We start from the raw sequence: 21,101 nt of genomic DNA, 5'->3' as shown, positions 1-21,101 counted from the left end.
ATGCCCTGCTGTGGGGTATTCTAATTACACAAACAGGAAAATACAGAACAAGTTATCGGCGGTGAGGTTGGCACCCTGGACAGCAGAGTTTACACTGGTGACATATATAAATACAATGTCACTGTTGCAAGACACTCTGGGCCAACTGACATGACCAATGGTAGGGATGGTAACGAGCTTCCTGTTGAGAACAGAGATGTGACAAGCCCACTTGTTGCATTTAAAGGAGCTGGCTGCATGAACACATGTAAATGGATTGTTGAGGCAAATTGCATTGGTGCCTTTAAGCTAGATAATCTAGAGGGAGAAAAGAGTAGATAGATATGCTAACAGGTTAAAATGAAGATGGGTGAGAAGTGGCTTGCATGGGGCACATACCAGTTGGACTAAATGAACTGTTCCAGTGTTGGGAATTCTATGTAAAATCCTTTCTTGTCCAGTTTGTGGAAACAAGGCTTGGAGATGCCACCTGACATAAGTACAACAAAACCACAGAGTAATGAATTAAAATCTGATTTGGACCATCCCATTACAGCACGTGGGGCTCAGTGAAACTGAGGGTCAGAAATATAACCCCTAGCGTTTGTGAAACAAGAACATTTGGCAAAGAGTTTTTCAAGAACTTGTAGTCTGTTTAAAGCGACTTCATAAAGGATACTCCTCAGGAGGTTGAAGAAAATAAGTTGTTGAAAATGGATTGAGAGAATTGATACGTCATTGACCAGAAAAAGTTTTGGAATGGTTTGATAACATAACCATCTTTAGCAGCAGTGGACAGTTTTGTATCATGTCCCTGGTCAAGCAACACCTTGATTTTAAAATACCCTTGTTTTCAAATCTAACCCATGGCCTCACCCCTCTTGCTCTCTGACATCTCTTCCAGCCCCACATCCCTCAGAGATACCTGCGCTCCTCTAATTCCGACCTCCTGAGATTCCTGATTTTAATCGCTCCACCATTGGCGGTCGTGCCTCAGCTTTCTAGGCCCGAGGCTCTGGAATTCCCTCCCTAAACTTCTCCACCTCTCTTTCTTCCTTTAAGGTGTTCCTTGAAACCTACTTCTTTGACCAAGCTTTTGGCTATCTGCCATAATATCACCTTATCTGGCTTGATGTTTAATTTTGCTTTTTTATTGTGATGTTTTATTATATGAAAGACACAAGGTAAATATAAGTTGCTGTTATCTCTGAATTGACACTGGGCACAAAACATTTGCAGAAATGCTTTTCTAAAGCAAAAACAAAAATTGCTAGAAAAATTCAGCAGGTCTGACAGCATCTGTGGAGATGTCCAGGTGACTCTTCTTCAGAACTAAAGAGAAGTAGAAATGTGGTGAAATATATACTGTTTAAGGGGGGTGGGGGGGGTGGAGCAGGTGAAGCTGGATAGAAGGCCAGCAATAGGTGGAGGCAAAGGAGAGATTGCAAAACAAAAGGTTAAAGGGTTGTTGATGGTGGTGATATTAGCTAAAGGAGGTGCTAATGGTGACAGTTAGAGTAGAAAGCAGGATGAGCCAGTGACAGATGGCCCTAGTGGGGGTGGAGTAGTGGGAGGGGACAGTGTGGGAGCAAGGATCAAAATAGGCTAAAAGGTGGGGATAAAACAACGAATGGAAATAAATTTTAAAAAATAATAGAAATAGGTGGGAAAAAATGTATATATAAAAATTAACTTTCTAAAGCAGTTCCATTTGTCATGGTCCTGCTTTTATATAGCATTGGCATTAAGGTCACTAAACACAAAATTGCTTTGAATTAACTGATTTTAATGTAGGAAGATTCACCATTTAATTTATTGTTTAATTCAGTGTGTTGTTTAATTAATTTATATCAAAGGGTAAAATTCTGATCCACGAGTCATTAAAAATTTGATGAAGAGAGATATGAGCACATGGTTCCACTGCGGTGTGTAAATCTTAAAAAAATATATACTTGTTAAACTAAACGGACAACACATTTGTGGTGTGTACTAATATATGGAAATCTGAAAAAATTAAAAAGAACTTACAGCAAGACAAAAATTGGTCCATAAAACAAGAGGCAACCAATTTGTTTGAATATATGAGTAAAATCAAACCAGTCCCAAAACAGACGTGTAACAATTTCATTGTGTATAAAGCTTCACAGTGAACAATTAATATAATTTGAATGAGGTTTTCTTAAAGAATATACACATTCAAACAATCCACTCAACAAAAGTATAAAATCGAAATGGGCAAAGTGGGACATTTTCAAATGCATCCAAGGATTATTTTTTTGAATGAGGGGTTTTTAAAAAAATGATAGCAATCAATGAAAAGGACACAAAGGACCTGAAAGGTTAAAAGCAAAATACCATGGTTGCTGGAAATCTGAAATAAAAACAGAAAGTGCTGGAAAAACCTGGCAGGTCTGATAGCCTCTGTGGAGAGAGAAACAGTTAAAATTTCGAGTCCCTATGACTCTTCCTCAATTCTGAAGAAAAGTCACATGCACTCAAAACGTTAACTTTGCTTCTCTCTCCACAGGTGCTATCAGACCCGCTGGGTTTTTCCAGCATTTTCCGTTTACATTCCTGAAAGGTTAACTCTATTTCTCTCTCCAAAGAATGTTGAAAGACTTGCTGAGCATTTCCTGGCATTTTTTGTTTTTATTTCAAGTTTTCCAGCATCAGCAGAGCATGCTGGTTTAGGTGGAAGATAATTCTGGTTCAGCATTGCTGGAACTAATTAAGCAAGTGGCTAAGGGTGCGACCAGAACACTGGACAGCAGCCAAAAAAAACCCTCTCAATAATCAGTGCAACAAGTAGTCAGCCAGGATAGAATCTGCCAACCCTGTTCCCTTTTGCAATCGAGTGACAGCTGCACCATTAAACGCTGTCTTCTCCTTGTGAGAATGAGAATTTGCTCATCTGATTTTAAAATAGTTTTTACTGACAGTGATTGACCGAAAACCCAACACATGCTATTTCACAACCCATTGGAACAAATGGAACAGCTGCCTTGTATGTGTGTCACATGCAACGAGTCAAATGGAATTTCTTTTTCAGATTTGAAAGCTAAGGAATTCCACTTCTCAGCTATTTCAGAAATCAAGAGCCATTTGGCATCCCTTTCCACCCAATATCCAAGCTGTATTACAACCTCGTTGTCAAACGTTTTGCTTCCAATATGAAGTCCCTTGCAAGCTTCCCTGAAAGCCTTTCAAGAGGGTGAAAAGGGAACTTGAAACAATTTTTTTTTCCTTAAAAAGCTTGCTTTATTGATATTTTCCTTGATTATAACAAAGTAACCTTGAACACGATAAGGAAGGCTGAGGTATGTTCACATAATGTTTACTACTTCCAGCACATTTGTTTTAAATAAACTTTACGCCTTTCAAAAAGGGTGCATGTCTCTGGCAACCATACACACAGCTCATCAACAGTGCTAGAGAACAGGTTCCACAGAACCTCGACAGTTCAACTCTCATGATGCAAGCAAAGCGGGGGGGAAAAACTGAATTCGTTAAAATTATTAATAAACGAGCACAAGGACATACAGGTGTACACAATATTTCAGACTAAAAGCTGCCAAGTTAATCGTCCAAGTTAATATAACTCTTGATTTTTTTTAAAACAATTTAGCAAATCAATTCTTTTTTTTTAATATGCTTATATATATATATATAAAAAGGCTGACTGATTTCCATGGCAGTAATCCATTTGCTTGATTCAACTCAAATCTTTTGGACCATCCTGACTACTTGTCATGTCCTCCCCCTTCACAGTAGCCCTGACAGATGTGCGAATCAGCACCTGGATGGTGACCATTAAAGGGCGTTCACATTTTACCCGCACGTAAAAGCTACAGTGACCACTGGAGCAAATGAAACAAGGTGAGATTGTAAAACTCAGAAGTGGAGGTTATATAAAGCCACTGTATGGTTTAAAAAAAATTAGTGTATATACAACCATCATATAAAGGGATAAATAAAAAAAACCAAAAAGTGCACCCTGTACAACACGTACAGTTTTACAAATTAAATCTTTTTTTCAATAAAAAATATAATTATTTCAAGTTCTCAGGGTAGCTTTGCTATACCAGTGAGCCGCATTTCCACAGTTCTTTCCCCAACGCCCCCTCCCTCCCGCTCGGTTTCCTCTTCAGTAACTGATGGGGCTGAAACGTATATTTTTAATTTCAAGCTCCAGCTGTTTCACTCTGACCTCCTTCTGAGCCAACAGCTCCCGTAGCCTCCGAATCTCTTCTTGTTGTCTGTAAAACATCTGTAGAAGCTGGCCAAAAGCAAACCAGAAATCATTTAAAAAGAAAACATTTTTTAAAGTGAAAAGCATTTTTTTGCTTTGATTAAATCTTTGAAGGTTCACCCCAGGAAAAACTTGAAGTGGTTGATCCAGCAAACAATGAATAGCAAAAATTGAAGCCCATGGGATTAAAGGGACTGCGGGGAGTGCGAAAAGTGAATACGAAACTGACTAAAGGGCAGAAAGCAGTGTAAGTGGTGAATGGTTGTTTTTCAGACTGCAGGGAAGGTGGCAGTGGTGTTCCCAGGGCTTTTTTTCACATTGTGTTAATGACTGGGTAAATGGGGCATCTTTTCAAAACGGGAAGATGGCACAAATCTTGGAAATGTAGAGGGGGCAGAAACAGACTTCAGGAGGGCATAGGCAGACTGGGGGAACGGACAGATGAAATTTAACTGAGAGAAGTGTAAAGTGATGCATTTTGGCAAGAAGGATGAGGCGAGGGAATTTCTACTATTTAGCTCAATTTTAAAAGGGGAGCAGAACATGGGGCCTAGGGAGTTCACATATACAATTTCCCTGAGGTTGGCAGGATTCTGGGCTTTATAAATAGAGACAGAATTAAAAATAGCAAAGAAGTCATGACAAACCTGTATAGAACACTGGTTAGGCCTCAGCTGGTGTATTGTGACCAGATCTGGGCACCACACTTTAGTAAGAATGTCATTGTCCTGGAGATGGTGCAGATGAGCAGATTTACTGGAATGGTACGAGTAATGAGAGGGTTGGCTAGCTTAGCTGGCTAAATAGCTAGTGTGTAGTTCAGGAAAAAGCCAACAGAACAGATTCGATTCCCATTCCGGCTGAGGTAGACTCTGCCTCCTTGCCCTGTCCCTGAGAGTGGAAGGCACCGGCATTTAAAAAGCTGCCAAGAAAATGGCTCAGGATGAAGAATCAGCACAGTATGAGCCAATTGCCTTCCAGCAGAGTCCGCATGAATGAACAACCTAGTGACGAGGGGCTTCAGTTATTTGGAGAGACTTGAGAAGGGTATGGGGAGATTTAATAGGTGTTCAAAAAACATGAGGGGTGTTGGTAGAATAGACAAGCAGGAACAGTTTCCAAAGGCAGGACAGTTGGTAACCAAAAGAGACAGTTTTACAGTAATTGGCAAAAGAACCAGAGGTGACATGAGGGGGAATAAAAATATGCAGCAAGTTATTGTGATCTGCAAGGTGCTGCCTGAAAGGGCAATGGAAGTAGATTCAATAGCAGCTTTCAAAAAGGGAACTGGATAAATACTTGAAAAGGAAAAAAAAATGTAAGGCTATGGGGAACGAGCAGGGAGAGTGGGACTAATTGGATAGCTCTGCGAAACAGCCAAATGGCCTCCTCCTGAACCATCTCAGGAGGCCAGGCTTTGGGGATAGGAGAGAGGCTCTGCTCGGGCAGAAGGAAGAGAAGGGTATAGGCAGTCAATGGGGTGAGTTAGTCAGTCTAATCTGACCAGGTGAGAGAGCCAAGAACACACTGACTGGAAAAGGTTTGCAGATGTCTGAAGGCACACGATTGCAAAAAAGAATGCCTGATGCAGACTGATAAAAGGGGAATTGCGGCACGAGTGGGGCTGAGATTGGTGAGTATAAGGATAGTGTAGTATGGGTTCTATGTTAAGAATGAGAAAACCGTATTATTTCATCATACCTCATTCTCTGTTTTGGGAGCTGGGCAATCTGACAGATCATAACCATTTGTTATGAGACTCCTTTTCTGCTCTTGTATTTTCTCTGTGTTCCTTTGTTCCCATTTTTCTGAAAATGCATTCACTGTCTCTTGATCTTTCTTAATGTGACCAGGTGGGTGCCACTGCTCGTTCCCCTTTCTCAGAGGGGAGGGCTGCGGGCTGTTGCAACCAGGCTTTAAAGAGATGAATATAGGATCTGAAACAGTAAATGGGGAAAAATGTGACTGAAACCAAAGGAAATGACATTATTGACTTATGATAATAAATTATGAGCTAAACTGTTGAAATGATGAACACATGTATGTACATGTACATGGGTGTCAGCTGTAGCTCACTGGGTAGCATTTGTGCCTCTGAATCAGAAGTGCTATTCCAGGGACCTGAGCCCAAACTCTAGGATGACACTCTTAGTGCAGTACTGAGAGCATGCTGCACTGTCGGAAGTGCCGCGTTTCAGATTGGATGTCCCAGCTCCCTTACAGCTCCCTTAGTACTGGACTGGGGTGTTAGTCTAGATTTTCGTGCTCAAGTCTTGGAGCAGGACTTGAACCCACAACCTTCTGACTCAGAAGGTGTAAACACAGTCAAACAACCATTGGGGATATTCAGGAATTGGAAGTTTATTTAAAGAAACTACTCTCCCATTCTCCGATGCGAGGGAGATGAAGGTGCCAGCCTCTTCCTATTAACCATAGCAGCTGGACTGAGCTGAGATGGGCCAGAAAATCAATCCATGACAACACAGCAGCAGCAACAATCATCTACTATGAGACATGGGTTAGTTTGCCAACATGCACTGTTCTATCCAGACAAGTAGCTAACTGAGGTTACTATCAGTATGGGGTTAGACGTCAGCGCAGTGGTAATGTCACTGAGATAGCAATCCAGAAGCCCAGGCTAATCCCACCATGACGGCTGGCTGAGTTTAAATTCAATTAATAAAACCTGGAATTTAAAGCCAGCCTCAGTAACGGTGACCATGAAAACCACCCATGTTATAAGAACCCACCTGTTTCACTAACAACCCGTGGGAAGGAAATCTGCCACCCTTACCCTGTCTGGCCTACAGCAATGTGGCTGACTCTTAACTGCCCTCTGAAATGGCCCAGCAGTCCACTCAGTTCAAAGGCAATTAGGGATGGGCAACAAACGCTGGTCTTACCAGCGATGCTCACCTCCCATGAAAGAATTAAGGGGAAAAAATTGTTCAGTAGAGTGAGGGTCTACAGCAGTAATCATCTGTTCACATTCACTGGCCTAATACAGCCATAGCCACATTATTGTGCCTCAGGTATCTCATCACAATTAGTGTGAAGGCTGCAGACGGCTTGTGTGTGAAGCATGTCAAGGAGTGGTTGAGGTGAATAATACAGGTGCATTTCAGGGGAAGTTAGATAAGTACGTGAAGGAGAAAGGAATAGAAGGATATTGTGTTAAGGTGTGATGATGTAGGATAAAAGGAGACTCATGTGGAGCATAAACATTGGCACCGTGCAGCAGGGCTTAAAGGCCTGTTTCTGTTTTGTAAATTCTAAGCAATTCTATCTGAAAGTAATGTTACAAATCTGAAATACAAATTTTATTTTTTGTCAAATGCCAGAATGGACAAAACAAACATTTTTTTAAAGAAGGACACAGACCACAGACCTTTGCCAAATACATTTCTGAAAACAGAGGTCCAATGAATAAAGACTGAGGGCTGAATTTTTTGCCTGTCAGGCAGGCCTGACCCAATCTCCGGCGGGCGGGGAGCCCAGCATGATGTCTGGCGGGAAGTGCTATACGCTTCCTATGTGGGTGTGGGGTGGGGGGGGGGGGGAATTCCCCAAAGTGAGAGTGCACTCTCTCGCACATGCACATGACAGAGGGCACATCTCCCTGAGGCTAAGTGCTGTCTCAGGGAGATCGCTGAAAGGTTTTCAAACTTTAAAAATAGAACAATAAAAAAATCATTAACATGTCCCCCTCATGTGACAATGTCACATGAGATGGGACATGTTAATAAAGTGTACAAAAACTTTAATAAACTTTTTTAAACCCCACATGAAACCTTATCCCGCCGGTGGATGAGGTTTCATGTTTTTTCAGAAGCCCGCCGGGGCTCCTGGCCTGCCCGCCAGCCTTAAGGTTGGACGGGCAGGTCCTTTAATTGTTTTAATTATCCTGTCAATGGCCTCAATTGGCCATTGACAGGTTGGCAGGTGGACAGCTGATTTGGCTGTGCCCCCCCTTCTTGAAAATTTAAATGGGGCGGGATGACGTCGGGGGTTCCGCTCAACATCATCCCGCATCATTTTCCTGTCAGCGAGCGGGCCCCGCCCCCTTCTTGCCAATGGAAAAATTCAGCCCTGAGAGTCTATGGTCCTGCAATGGACATGCTTCAACTCCTCCAAGCCAAATCAGTCAGCCACTCCCCTAACCCCTCTACGACCCCTACTCCCCCCCACCTCCACCAAAAGACAGTCAAACTCAAAGAGCCAAAATAAACTTGCCCTACTCCCAACAGCCAGCCTAGCTCTGCGCCCTCAGTATGTTTGGTGTTGTGTGTAGTTCTTGCACACTAGCTTGTGGTGAAGGATTGTTCACTTTGTTGTGCGTGTATACAGTCATCTGCTTTCCCTTCTTCCACTCTTCTGTGACTGTCATGGTGCTGTGTTGGACTGTGCTGAGCGCATATTGCCCACAAACTACCAATTACTCCCCTCACCGAGGATTGTCCTGGAGTCTCCAGGAATTGAAGATTAATCTCCATGGCACAATGCAGCAAGCGACACCAGGGAAAAAAATCATCAGAACTTAAAAAAACTTTCCTTGAACACCTGGGCTGTTAGTTTTCAATATGTGGAAATAGAAGATGTTTAACTGAGAGTGAAGAGTCATCCAATCAGGTACTGAAGGATCTGTTCACTGTCTAATTGGTCTCCATTCCCTAGGCTTTATAGAAACACAGGAAATGTACTCTCAAAGTTCAGCCACCATATAGGCCATTTTAAATGGAGAACTAAGTGTTTATTGTGCCTGAATATTTGCAACCAAACCACTCACCCACTTGTGTGGGGAGACCAGGACTAGGGGTTACAGTTTAAGAATAAGAGGTCCCCATTTTAAGAGGGACATGAGGAGATTTTTTTTTTCTCTCAGCGGGTCATTAGTCTGTGGAATTCTCTTCCCCAGAGAGCAGTGGAGGCTGGGTCATTGAATTTATTCAAGGCAGAGTTATATAGATTTTCCATAAACAAGGGAGTCAAAGGTTATGGAGGACAGACAGGAAAGTGGAGTTGAGACCACAACCAGATCAGCCATGATCTTATTGAATGGCAGAGCAGGCTCGAAGGGCCGAATGGCCTATTCCTGCTCCTAAGTCTTATGTTCCTATCTTCTTGCTTCTGCTTTCTAGACAACCAAACCAGAGTATGAAACTTGTCCTGTGGCGAAATTTTGTGCATGAATGTCAATCATAACTGCCATACAAACTAACTTCTTCTCATTGAGGCTCCCGGCACTCTACTGATCTGTCGTCCACTTCCATTTAACACTTACTTATCAGCTGCTAACTAGTCAGCTATTGGTGATGTGATTAAACCAGGAATAATGATTTAACAAATGATAATACAGGAAACAGGTTTACCCCTTTCTGAACAGTTATTAAAATGTCCAATTCCTCACAGTTTGTTATCCATACATTTCCTATAATCACTTACAAATAGTTTTTGTGTTGAAGAAATGTTGAGTTCTCCAAAAACTGACAAATCATACTATACAGTAACACTTTCTAGTAAAATACAAATGGGATTATCGAGAGATTGAGTAGACTAGGCTTCCGTCTCTGGAGTGTAGAAAAATGAGGGATGATCTAACTGAAACATATAACATTCTGAAGAGGCTTGACAGGGTAGATGCTAACAGGCTGTCTCTGGGATGGCCAATTAGGACTGAGAGGACAAGCAATTTCTTCACTCAGATGACTGTGAATCATTGGAATTCTCTATCTTAGGGGGTTGTGGATAATCGGTCTTTGAATATATTCAAGATAGTATCCAAAAATCAACCCATCTCTAAGAGAATTCAGGATTTTAGGGATAGTAGGCTTGAGGCAGAATGTCAGCAGTGATTGTACTGAATGGTGAAACAAGCTCAAAGGGCAGAATGGCCTACTTCTGTTCCTATTTTTTATGTTGTTATAGAATGATTCGATAAGTTTATAGAGACATGCTGGGAGTAATTTTAAGAAATTCTCTAGGCGGGAAATGCACAGCATCAGGTAGAAGAATGGTTTCATCTCCCACACAAAATTGCTCTCATTCTTCCTTCATGGAGATTAATATCAAGCAGCTGATAAAACCAGCCTTATACCTGATCCTGGGGTTTTCACACCTAGATTAAAGTTACTCCCCTTTGTCTCTCTACAACCACCTGCACAAGCATAAAATCCATTTGATCTAAGACAGTTAGATAGTTAATGCAATCTTGGCCTAATCCAGAAAAGCATATCTTTTAACAATAACCAACAACCTATAAAGGAATAGGGATATAAATACGATGATTTCTGGTAAGGTTTATAGAAGTACAATATGTATAAGACTGACCTTTATTGACACCATTTAACCATTCTTGTGCAGTCATTGCTGGCTGTGCTCCTGCTGTCATTGGGTAGATGTCATCCTGATAGGATTCAGACTGCAAGATACATGGGATATTGAGTGATTCAACTGGCTACATGGTGCATCAGCGTCTTTTACCCACATAATTTCATAAACCTTTCAGCTTCTTTCAAGTCATACTGTACCCATTACGATCTCTCACCTTCGACTCTCCATAGACCTGGGCTCAGCCAAAACTCTGCTGCCCCATCCCCTGGGCTGCACCAAATCCCATTCACCCATCACCATCAACATCATGTGCTTGCTGACCTTCATTGGCACCAAGTCCAGTCCAGTCTCCATTTTAAAATTCTTATCCTTGTTTTCAAATCCCTCCCAGCCTCGCCCCTCCTTATATTTGTAATCTCCTCCAGCGCCACTCTGCTCCTCCATTCCCGGCCTCTCGAGCATCTCGGGTTTCATTCGACCCACCACCGGGGACCGTGCCTTCAGCTGCCTGAGTCCCAAGCTCCAGAATCTCTCCCTAACCCTCTTCCCGACAATCCCCCCTTGGTCAAGAAGCTATCAATGTATGTATTATTGGAATTATTTTTTTAAAATAGAGGGTTAGTCTATAGGTTTGTCTTATTTGGACTAAAGCCAGATAGCCTGGGTGCTTTGTACTAGTTTTGAGATGCAAGAGAGGTAAGGTGCATTTGCAGTTTTTTGAATAGTGCATTCAAAAAGGGGAGTGAATTCTGGCACCTAGCTAGCAGAGACCAAGCAATATGTTTATATTACTAATAAAATTGGTATTATGAAAGAGGTTTTATTGTTAGAAGAGACAGAGTTCAAAGGTGATACAATAAGAATTTACATTCAATGAGCTGTGTTGGATATAACAGATAGTTTCGCGTGTGCAGGGCAGAGGCAATGTAAGCTCAAAGCAGCTGTAAGCCTACAACTGTCTCCACAGGAACCAAGGTGAAAAGAACCTAATTTTGCATTTGTAAGGTGAAAATGTTTTTCCTGATATTTGGTTAAGTCTATGGGCTGCTGTTGCCTTAATGGAAATTAGTTTGGACTGATTCCTGAATTTAGAGCTGCCTCTCAAACATAACACTTAAAATATAGGTTATGATAGTTACTCAAAGTTTCCCTCTGGGATTTTTAAATAACTCAGCTTTACCAACTGCTGAGTCACAACACCCTCCTTTAAGACGTTCCTTAAATCCTGCCTCTTTGACCAAGCATTTGGTCACCTATTCTAAGAACTCCACATGGTGTCACATTTTTCTCGATAATTGTCCCTGTGAAGCACCTTGGCATGTTTGGGTGAAAGCAGTAGAAGGAGATGCTGATAGGGTGAGATGAAGAGGGGTGGGAGGAGGCTCATGAGGAGTATAAATGTTGGCAGGACCTATTGGGCCAATGGCTTGTTTGTGTTCTGTAAAATTCTATGTTTTTTTTCTCTTACCCGTCGAGGCACAATCATCGAGACAGGCTCAATAAGGCTCTTGATTGTTACCAACTTGTAGAACCTGAAGACTTCACAGATAGAAACATCCAGGCCCCTCTTTGGCATTACACCTGCAAATTAAAAATAATAACAAACTTATACCCAGTGTCTTTCAAGCTCAGTGCTACTGCAATTTTCTCTCCAGCCAAGAAGGTCGGGAGGTAGGGACTGGCGGGCAGTGGAGTGGGGTTTATACTCTGCCTTTATCAATTTTTATATGGCCATCAGATCCATGCACTGTGTAGTGTTCAATTGCTCTGTGTTTGATTATGAGAGACTGTTTACTATTGATGCTCACTATGCTTGATTGGTTAAACCTGGATGTGGACTCAGAGAAAAGTAAACAAAGCTGTGGAAAGAGCTGGGAGCCAGAGCTGAAGCATGGAGTAGACATTTTAAAGCATTGTGAATAAAAGCTGTTACCCACATAGAAACTAGTGTCATCTCTGTATAACTCTGAATTATAATATACAATGCCAAATTGTCACTATCTCCTGCCTCAACTCAGTTCCTGCTGAAGTCCTCATCTATGCCTTTGTTACTGCTGGATTTGATTGTTCCAAAGCACACTGCCCGGACTCACTTCCCAACTTCCACCCTCCATAAACTTGAGCTCATCCAAAACTCTGCTGCCTGATCTGAACTCACACCAAGTCCCGGTTTCTCCTTCAGCCCTGTGCTCGCTGACCTGCACTGTTTCCCTGCCTAGCAACACTACAAACTTAAAACTTTCATTGTGGAGTCCAAATCCCATCATTGCCTCCTGATCACGGCAACTTCTTCAAGCCCGACATCCTTTCAAGATCTTGCATTTCTCCTTTTCGGGCCTCTTCAGCGTCACCAATTTTAACCGCTCCACCATTGGCTGCAGTGCCTTCAGCTGCCTGGGTCTTAAACACTGGAATTTCCCCCTTAAACTTCTCTGCCTCTCAAACCCTCTTTTCTCTTTTAAGATGCTCATTAAAATCCACCTCTATGAACAGGCTTTTGATCACCTGCCCTAATAGCTCCCTATGCAGATCAGAGACAAATTTTGTTTGTTAACACAAAGTTCAATGGGATGTTTAATTATGTTGAAGGTGCTATATAAAAGCAAGTTGTTGTTTTAGGTATAGTTACGTCAGCACAAAGATACGACAAGTGGGATAAAAAAGACACTTAAGTCCTTGAGAGAAGTTTGAGCTTGAAGTTTCAGAGAATTGATTTAACTGTTAGATTTGAGGACAAACTTGTAACTACCGAAGCTGCAGCTGGTATTTGACAGGAACAGTGGACAGGATTTTTATCTCATCGGGCTGGCATGGCAGGCAGGCAGGCAGGCCCAGGAGCGGCCACGAAACCGACTGCCGCCCGTGATTGGGATCCGACCGCAGTTAACGGCCAGCCAGCGTGAATCACGCCCTCAGAGCCTCAGCGCTGCCGGGGTGGGGGGAGGGGAAGGAGCATGAGTGCTGAAGTGTGCACATATGTGGGAGGTGCACACTCAGTGAAAGCTCGCTGAAGGCACAGAGCAGCCTCAGGGAGCTGAAGATCTTGAACATTAAAAAAAATGGAAAAATAAGGAAACATGTCCCCCCCGCACCATGTGACTCTGTCACATGAACAGGGACTATGTTAAAAAGGAGTTTTAAAAGTTTTTTTTTTAATTCATGGTCGAAACCTCATCCCGCCCCACAAAAAAATGCCAAGGCCGCTCAGCCTTTTCGCCCGCCCGCCAACTGAATGGTTGGACAGGCAGCGAAAAATCCAATTTAACTAATTAAGGGCCTCAATAGGCCTCTTAATTGTCGGCCACCTCTCGCGCACACCCGCCAAGCGAAATATCGCGAGAATGCGCGATGACGTCGGGGCACTCACCCAACGTCATCATGCGCTATTTTACTCTCGCTTGGGTTGGGGTGAGCGCCCAACCGATGGACGAGGGAAAAATTCTGCCCAGTAAGAATTTTTGGGAAGAGGCGGGAGAAAGGCAGGGGATTCTTGAGGGACTGGATGTAATTGCAAACACAGCGCTACAACTCCATTTCCACATGAAAAAGAAATGCTTTCTAAAATCCCGATATCCTACTCTGGCCACAAGTTATCTTTGTTTCAGAGTATTGCACGTGCACAAAAAATGATTCAATTCTAAAAACTAATCTTCCACGTTTAAATTTAGGCGCTTGTTATCACTCAAGGTCATTCCATGATAAAATCCAGTATGATAGCAGGCCACTCAGTCCAGGCTGATTATTGACTGATTATTCCACTATCTCAGGTATTGGCAAGATGCCTAGGCCTTGGAAAGAACACCCATAGAACGTTACCACCGATGAGGGACTGCAGTTAAGTAGAGAAACAAGAGAAGCTGGGCTTGTTCTCTTAAAAGCAGCGAAGGTTAAGGGGAAATTTAATAGGGACGTTCAAAACCATGAAGGGTTTTGATCGAGTAAATAAGGAGAAACCGTTTCCATTGAGAGGAGGGTCGGTAACCAGAGGACACATGTTGAAGGTATTTGGTTGAAGAACCTAGGGCGGGAGAGATAGGTGAGAATTTTTTTTTCCACATGATGCGTTGTGATGATCTGGAATGCACAGTCAGCAGTCAAAATCAATGCAATAGTAACAACAACAAAAAAACTGGATAAATGCATGAAAAGGGAAAAATTGCAGGGCTATGGGGAAAAAGCAGGGGATTGGGGCTAAGGGGCTAATTGGATAGATCTTTCAAAGAGCATCATTTTATAATCCTCAACAGCACTGGCCAAAACCCTCCATTAAAAGGACAATGGGCAGAATTTTACAGCAGCAGGATTTTACCTTCCCACTGAAGTCAACGGGGTTTATAATGGCTCGCCGCATTTTACAGCCCCGTCCCTGCCGAAACGGGCTGTAAAATTCTGCCCAATAAATTCCTTCTATTTGCACTGAAAGAAAATGAAGTAATAGCTCTATAAATTATAGAATCATAGAATGGTTACAGCACAGGAAGCCTTTCAGCCCGTTGTTTCTGTGCTGGCTGTCCAAAGGAGCAACTCACTTAGTGCCCCTCCCCTACCTTCTCCCCATAAGCCTGCATATTCTACCTTCTCAGATAATGGCCCAATTCCCTCGATTGGCCCTGCCTCCATCAGACTCTCAGGCAGTGCATTCCAGATCCTAACCACTTGCTGCATGAAAAAGTTTCTCCTCATGTCTCCAGTGCTTCCTTTACCAATTACCTTAAGTCAGTTCCCTCTGGTTCTCGATCCTTCCACCAATAGAACAATTCTTCCCTAACTACTCTGTTATCAGGTCTGGCAGCATCTGTGGAGAGAGAAATAGTTAACATTTCAGGTCATTCCAGACTTCCGAAGAAGTCATACTGGACTCAGAATGTTAACTCTGTTTCTCTCTCTTCACAGATGCTGCCAGCCCTGCCGTAGGTTCTCAGCACTTTGGTTTTATTTCATTATTCCAGCATCTGCAATATTTTGCTTTCATTATTCTGCTTTCAGAATTTCCCCTTAGTAGACTTTGGTAAGTAACTACATCTCACACATAAATGCTGCCTTATCTATATTATACAACTTAAAAAAACTATAAACATTTATAACAGCTAAAAAAAAATTCTACATATCTCTTGAGGCAAGTGAACATACCCATTCCTTTCTGAGGTAATATAGAGCGGAAGTCCATCAAGAAATGCAGATAAGGTTTCTCAGAGCTTAGTTCATAGTATCTGATGTTCCCTTCGCCCTATAAAGGCACAAGAATGAAAATAGGTAACAGGGTTCAATCACTAACTTTCAATACAGAAAGTGCACTAACAAACTGTAATCCTGGGCAGACAATAACAATGTTGGAACAATCGTCCTTTTTAAGCAGGACACGCGTGTACACACGCATCAGATCAAGGCGTCAGCTGAGCCAGTAGGTCATGGGTTGAAGCCGAGATGCAGAACCCGAGCAGACAATCTAGCTCAACACCTTTCGGATAACACGTTAAACCGAGGCTCTCTCTCCCTCCACCAAGAACTGTTGTGGGGCAGAATTAACAAGCAAGCAGTCTCCTGCCTCTCAAAGGATACAGGGATTAAGCAGTAGAGTAGGGTTAGACTAAGAAGTTCCAGTAACTTAAAACACCAGCACAGTATTGATGGTCTTTTTCTACAATATGGAAGAGAGAGAGAATTCTGAGCGAATCAGTCATCGCTTTGAGCACCTGTGTCAATCTCGGATGTCACACTGAAATTAGAAAACATCTCTACAGGCAAAGGGTGGTAGTTGTTTGGAACTTTCTCCCACAAAAGAGACAGTAGATGCTGGGTCAGTTGTTAACTCCAAATTTAAGATTGATAATTTTTTGTAAGCTAAAGGTACTAAGGGATATGGGGCAAAAGCTGACATATGGGGTTAAGTCACAGATCAGCCATGATCTCACTGAATGGCAGAATAGGCGAGGGGCTGAACGGTCTCCTCCTGTTCCCGCATTCCTCCATAACCATCTTTTACATCATTCAGTTGAGAGTAGGACAAACTGTGATGCCTATTCTGAGAAAATTAATAACACACTTTGCACTACTTAATCCACTCAGTGAAGTGAAAAGCTAATTAATGTATCTCACATTTGCTCCTGAATGGAACACACTTAGTGCCAATGGCAGCTTGAGTTATTCAGTTCCAGTGAAGCATTTGTCAGGCAGATATAATTATTTACAATAAAATTAATAGTGGGATTTGTCTGTGTCTGTGTGCATGTGCGTGCATGTCTGTGTGTCTGCGTGTGTGTGTGGAACTTAATTGGATTAAAGGCTTTGATGTAAACATGGTAAAGATGGGGGAAGTTTAGAATGTAAGATGTAAAAGGACATTTGAATTTGTAAATGAATCAGACTAGCTTGAATACAAAGGAACGAGTGAAATATTACACCTGGCCATAAGTTATGAAACAGCGTGCTTATTTTTCGCAAAGATTACGGGTAAAATTTAATGCTATGAGAGATTTTTATATTCAGGAAGGTAAAATCCAAAGACATAATGAAACAATGGGTATTTGCATTCAAAGGGGGAAATAAGTATAAAGGAATGAAGGCTGTGTGTAAGGGAAGGAAGACTAAGATTCAACAAGTGTGAAATGCCTGTATGTACCAAACTGTTGCCTTCAGGGACTGAAGTTAAGAGAACTCACTTTGAATTCGATTGTTCAGGGTATTGTGTGTCACTTTGCCTGGGTCTTTTAAAAATGTGTCTTACTGTTGCCTTAATGAAAGTGTAACTGGGGGCAGGATTTTAACCTCGGCGAGCGGGGGCAGGGTCAGCTCGCCAATGCGTAAAATGACACACAGTGACGAGAAGTGGAACTCCCGACATCACTGCGCCCCATTTAAATTTTCAGGAAGGCAGGAGCGCAGCAAAATCAGCTGCACAACCGCCGACCTGTCAATGGCCAATTGAGGCCATTGACAGATCAATTAAAGTAATTAGTGGACCTGCGCGTCCAACCTTAAGGTTGGCGGGAAGGCCAGGAGCCCCGGCGGCAACTAGAAAAAACATGAACCCTCATCCACCAGCAGGATGAGGTTTCATGTAGGGTTTTAAAAATTTTAATAAAGTTGTTATAGAAATTATGAACATGTCCCAACTCATGTGACATTGTCACATGAGCGGACATGTAAAGACATTTTTTATTTTTAATTTTTAATATTGTTGACAGTAGAGGCGATCTCCCTGAAGCAGCACTTAGCCTCAGGGAGATGAGTGCACACTTTCGTGCGCATGCATGAAACAGTGCACTCTCGGTTTTAGGCACATAGCACTTCCCTGCGGATGTCACACTGGGCGGGCCGATTAAGGCCCGCCCATGTAGAATGGCACCACGGCCCGCGATTGGGGGTGTTGATTGGAAGCACGCCTCCACGCGCCTGTCCATCAACTTCCCCCCGCAACGAGGGGAAAATTCTGCCCTGGGAATTAGATTGATTAGGGGATTTAGAAGTTACTAGAGTAGTAATTTGTAGACATATGTATGTGCTTACAATATTTTCTTTTATTAATAAATGTTTAATTTAGTTTTATAAAAACCTCTTACGACTCGGTGGTCTTATTATTACCAAATTCAAAACCCACATCTCGAAACATACAATTGAAAATTAGTTGTGACAGTCATTTCAAGTTTCCCTATGGGATTTAAACAGTTCAGCATTTACCATCTGCTGTGTCATAACACATTAAATACTTGCAGCACATATAAGGGGGTGGATAAAGAAAACAATGGGAAGGGAATGGACAGTTTAGAAATATTCTTACTTAAAAGTTCACTGGGGGGAGGTAAATTTTGACTCTGGGCAGTTCTGTAAATTGTGCCATATTGGATCAGCAGCCACCCCCCCACCTCCCCCACCACCCCACCACCCCCGCCTGCCCCACCCCCACCCCCAAACCAATTAGGAACATTACAGCATGAGGAGCCCATTCAGCCCCTTGAGGATATTCTGCTGCCATTCAATTCACGGCTGATCTGTATCCAAACCACATTTACCCACCTACTAATGTAACCCTCAATGCCCGTATCCAACCAAAAGCTACCACCAGTTTTGAGATTGCACACCTATCACGATTTTCATTGCTGTTGACTTCAAAATTACCTCCTTTGTTTGTTCGAGGAACTTGTGCAAATAGCAGCAACAACTAGAAACTTGGCCAAAGTGGAATGAATTGATTTAAGGTGAACATTTACACTGGAGGCAAATTGTCTCAATGGAGTTGGTTTTGACAATGCGCAACCAAAGAGCGTGGGATTATTATCACCTTCATCACCATGCAAAAGTCTGATGGAATGGGCCATTTCCGTGTAGAACCTCCACATCTCTCTCTGCCCACCACTCCCCTCACTCCTATTTGAATGGGATAACAATCAGCCAGGTTCTGCAACAATCCACCTCGCCAGGTTACTTATCAGTTAAGTAATAAGTTAATGGACCTAACCTACGTCTAGTAGGCAGGAACATACCTGAAAACTTATCTCCAACGGTTGATATGTCTTACCTTTCCTGCCAAGTAAAGCATGTATGTGTCAGGGTCATAGAATGGAAAAAGCACACCCAAGGACCCATCCAAATCCTCCTCCCGTAAAGGCACAGATAGGTCATCCTGAATTATTAATAAAAAGGGTGCTCATTAATGAAATGGGAAAAAGGGCAATCTTTTCTTCTTTCTTTTACGGGATGTGGGTGTCACTGGCAAGGCTGGCATTTGTTGCCCATCCCTTATTGCCCTTGAACTGAGAGGCTTGCTAGGCCACTTCAGAGGGCAGTTAAGAGTCAACCATATTGCTGTGGATCTGGAGTCACATGTAGGCCAGACCAGGTAAGGATGGCAGACTTCGCTTCCCTAAAGGACATTAGTGAACCAGATGGGTTTTTACAACAGCCAATCACAAGTTCAAGGTCACCATTACTGAGACTAGCTTTATATTCCAGGTTTATTAATTGAATTTAAATTCCACCAGTTGCCGTGAACCTGTGTCCCCAGAGCATTAACCTGGATCACCAGTCCAGTGACATTACCACTATGCCGCTATCTCCCCCCAAATGATGGGTTTCATGCAAAAGACAGGATACCACCACGTTTCCAGGTGTCAGCTGTGGTTTGAATCTGGGACTTAAACACAAATCTAGGCCGACACTCCCAATGCCAGTGCTGAGGGAGTGCTGCATTAACAGAGATGACATCCTTCAGAGGAAATGTAAAATAAGGCTCTCTGTCCACTCAGTTGGATATTAAAGATGCTTTAAAAGGATAATATGATCACTGAATCCAACCATCACGATGCTGGGGATTACCATTGACCAGGAATTTAAGTGCATCAGCCACATAAGCGCTGCGGCTACAAGAGCAGGTCAAAGGCTGGAGATTCGGCAGTAAGTAACTCACCTCCTAAATCTATCTCCAAAGCCTGCCCACCGCCTACAAGGCATGAATTAGGAGTGTGATGCAATACCCTCCACTTGCCTGGATGAATGCTTCACCAGCACCCCATCCACCGCCTGAAACATTCACCACTGACGGACCATGGCAGCAGTGTGCACCAGCTACAAGATACACTGCAATAGTGCCCAAATTAATTGGGGCCAATGAGTACTGATTTTAAAAAGTCATGCTTAACCAACCCTACAGAACTCAATGAAGCAGTACCCGAGAAGAAAATAATCAAGGAATGGCATTGTGTGTGAAACTTTTGAAAAGCACTGAATATGTTACCATATTTTACACCCAAGGCAATGTTAAGAGGAACACACTGCCACAAAATACCATTTAAAAAACCCCACCAAATTGGATTGTTGCTAAAAACAGAGAGGAACCAGTGAAAAGTAGCCAAGTTTATATTGGTACTTGGGTGAGCAGAAACCAAAGGTTGTTTTTAAAAGGGAGTTTCTTGGATTGGAAGCATGGAAATTGATGTAACTCTCCATAAGGATGTTTATTTGTGACATTCCTATATTTCTGAATTCGAGGAACAACATCAATATTTGCTAACAATACCAAATGGAGGTTTGGTACATTGACAGACGCAAAGTGTAGTGAAATGTAATTGAAGAAGTTATGCTACACATGTATAGAACACAGTTGGAGGACTGTGCACAGTCCCAGTAAATGTTGGCTTTGCCAGCGATGCTTCCACGCTGAGAATGAAGAAATAACTTCTTAAAAATCAGTGGGATTAACTTGAGCTGATAGATGGGATGAAGGGTCTTAGTTGTTATAGAGATTCCAGATGTCAAAATTACTTTGACTGGAACTGCAAAGGTCAAGATCTGACCTTTTATATTCATTTGTTCATGGGGTGCGGGTGTCGTTGGCTGGGCCAGCATTTATTGCCCATCCCTAATTGCCCGTGAGAAGGTGGTGGTGAGCTGCCTTCTTGAACCGCTGCAGTCCCAGTGGCGTGGGTATACCTGCAGTGCTGTTAGGGAGGGAATTCCAGGATTTTGAACCAGTAGCACTGAAGGAACAGGATATATTTCCAAGTCAGGATGGTAGATGGTTTGGAGGGGAACTTGCAGGTGGTGGTGT

The 21,101-nt window shown here is 42.6% G+C and overlaps 1 protein-coding gene across 5 annotated transcripts in view; it reads right to left on the bottom strand.

Annotated features, from left to right (window-relative positions):
* The window catches only part of LOC121277364 (coronin-2A-like), a 176,308-nt gene that overhangs the window by 1,745 nt on the left and 153,462 nt on the right, over window positions 1–21,101 (bottom strand). For 4 of the 5 annotated variants that reach the window (XM_041186742.1, XM_041186744.1, XM_041186745.1 and 1 more), the window contains 6 exons: window positions 19,074–19,178; window positions 15,689–15,785; window positions 12,027–12,139; window positions 10,556–10,646; window positions 5,930–6,165; window positions 3,213–4,255 (listed from right to left, as the gene is read on the bottom strand). In XM_041186742.1, the coding sequence (XP_041042676.1) occupies window positions 4,124–4,255; window positions 5,930–6,165; window positions 10,556–10,646; window positions 12,027–12,139; window positions 15,689–15,785; window positions 19,074–19,178 (774 nt within the window). In that variant the 3' untranslated portion in view covers window positions 3,213–4,123. Of the gene's footprint in view, window positions 1–378; window positions 470–3,212; window positions 4,256–5,929; window positions 6,166–10,555; window positions 10,647–12,026; window positions 12,140–15,688; window positions 15,786–19,073; window positions 19,179–21,101 lie in introns of those variants that run through there. The other variant, XR_005942865.1, reaches the window with a different exon arrangement.

Source organism: Carcharodon carcharias, chromosome 4, assembly GCF_017639515.1.
Source record: "Carcharodon carcharias isolate sCarCar2 chromosome 4, sCarCar2.pri, whole genome shotgun sequence".
NCBI classification, from domain to species: Eukaryota; Metazoa; Chordata; class Chondrichthyes; order Lamniformes; family Lamnidae; genus Carcharodon; species Carcharodon carcharias.
The sequence above is the reverse complement of the archived record's forward strand: the minus strand, read 5'-3'. Positions and strand labels throughout refer to the sequence as shown.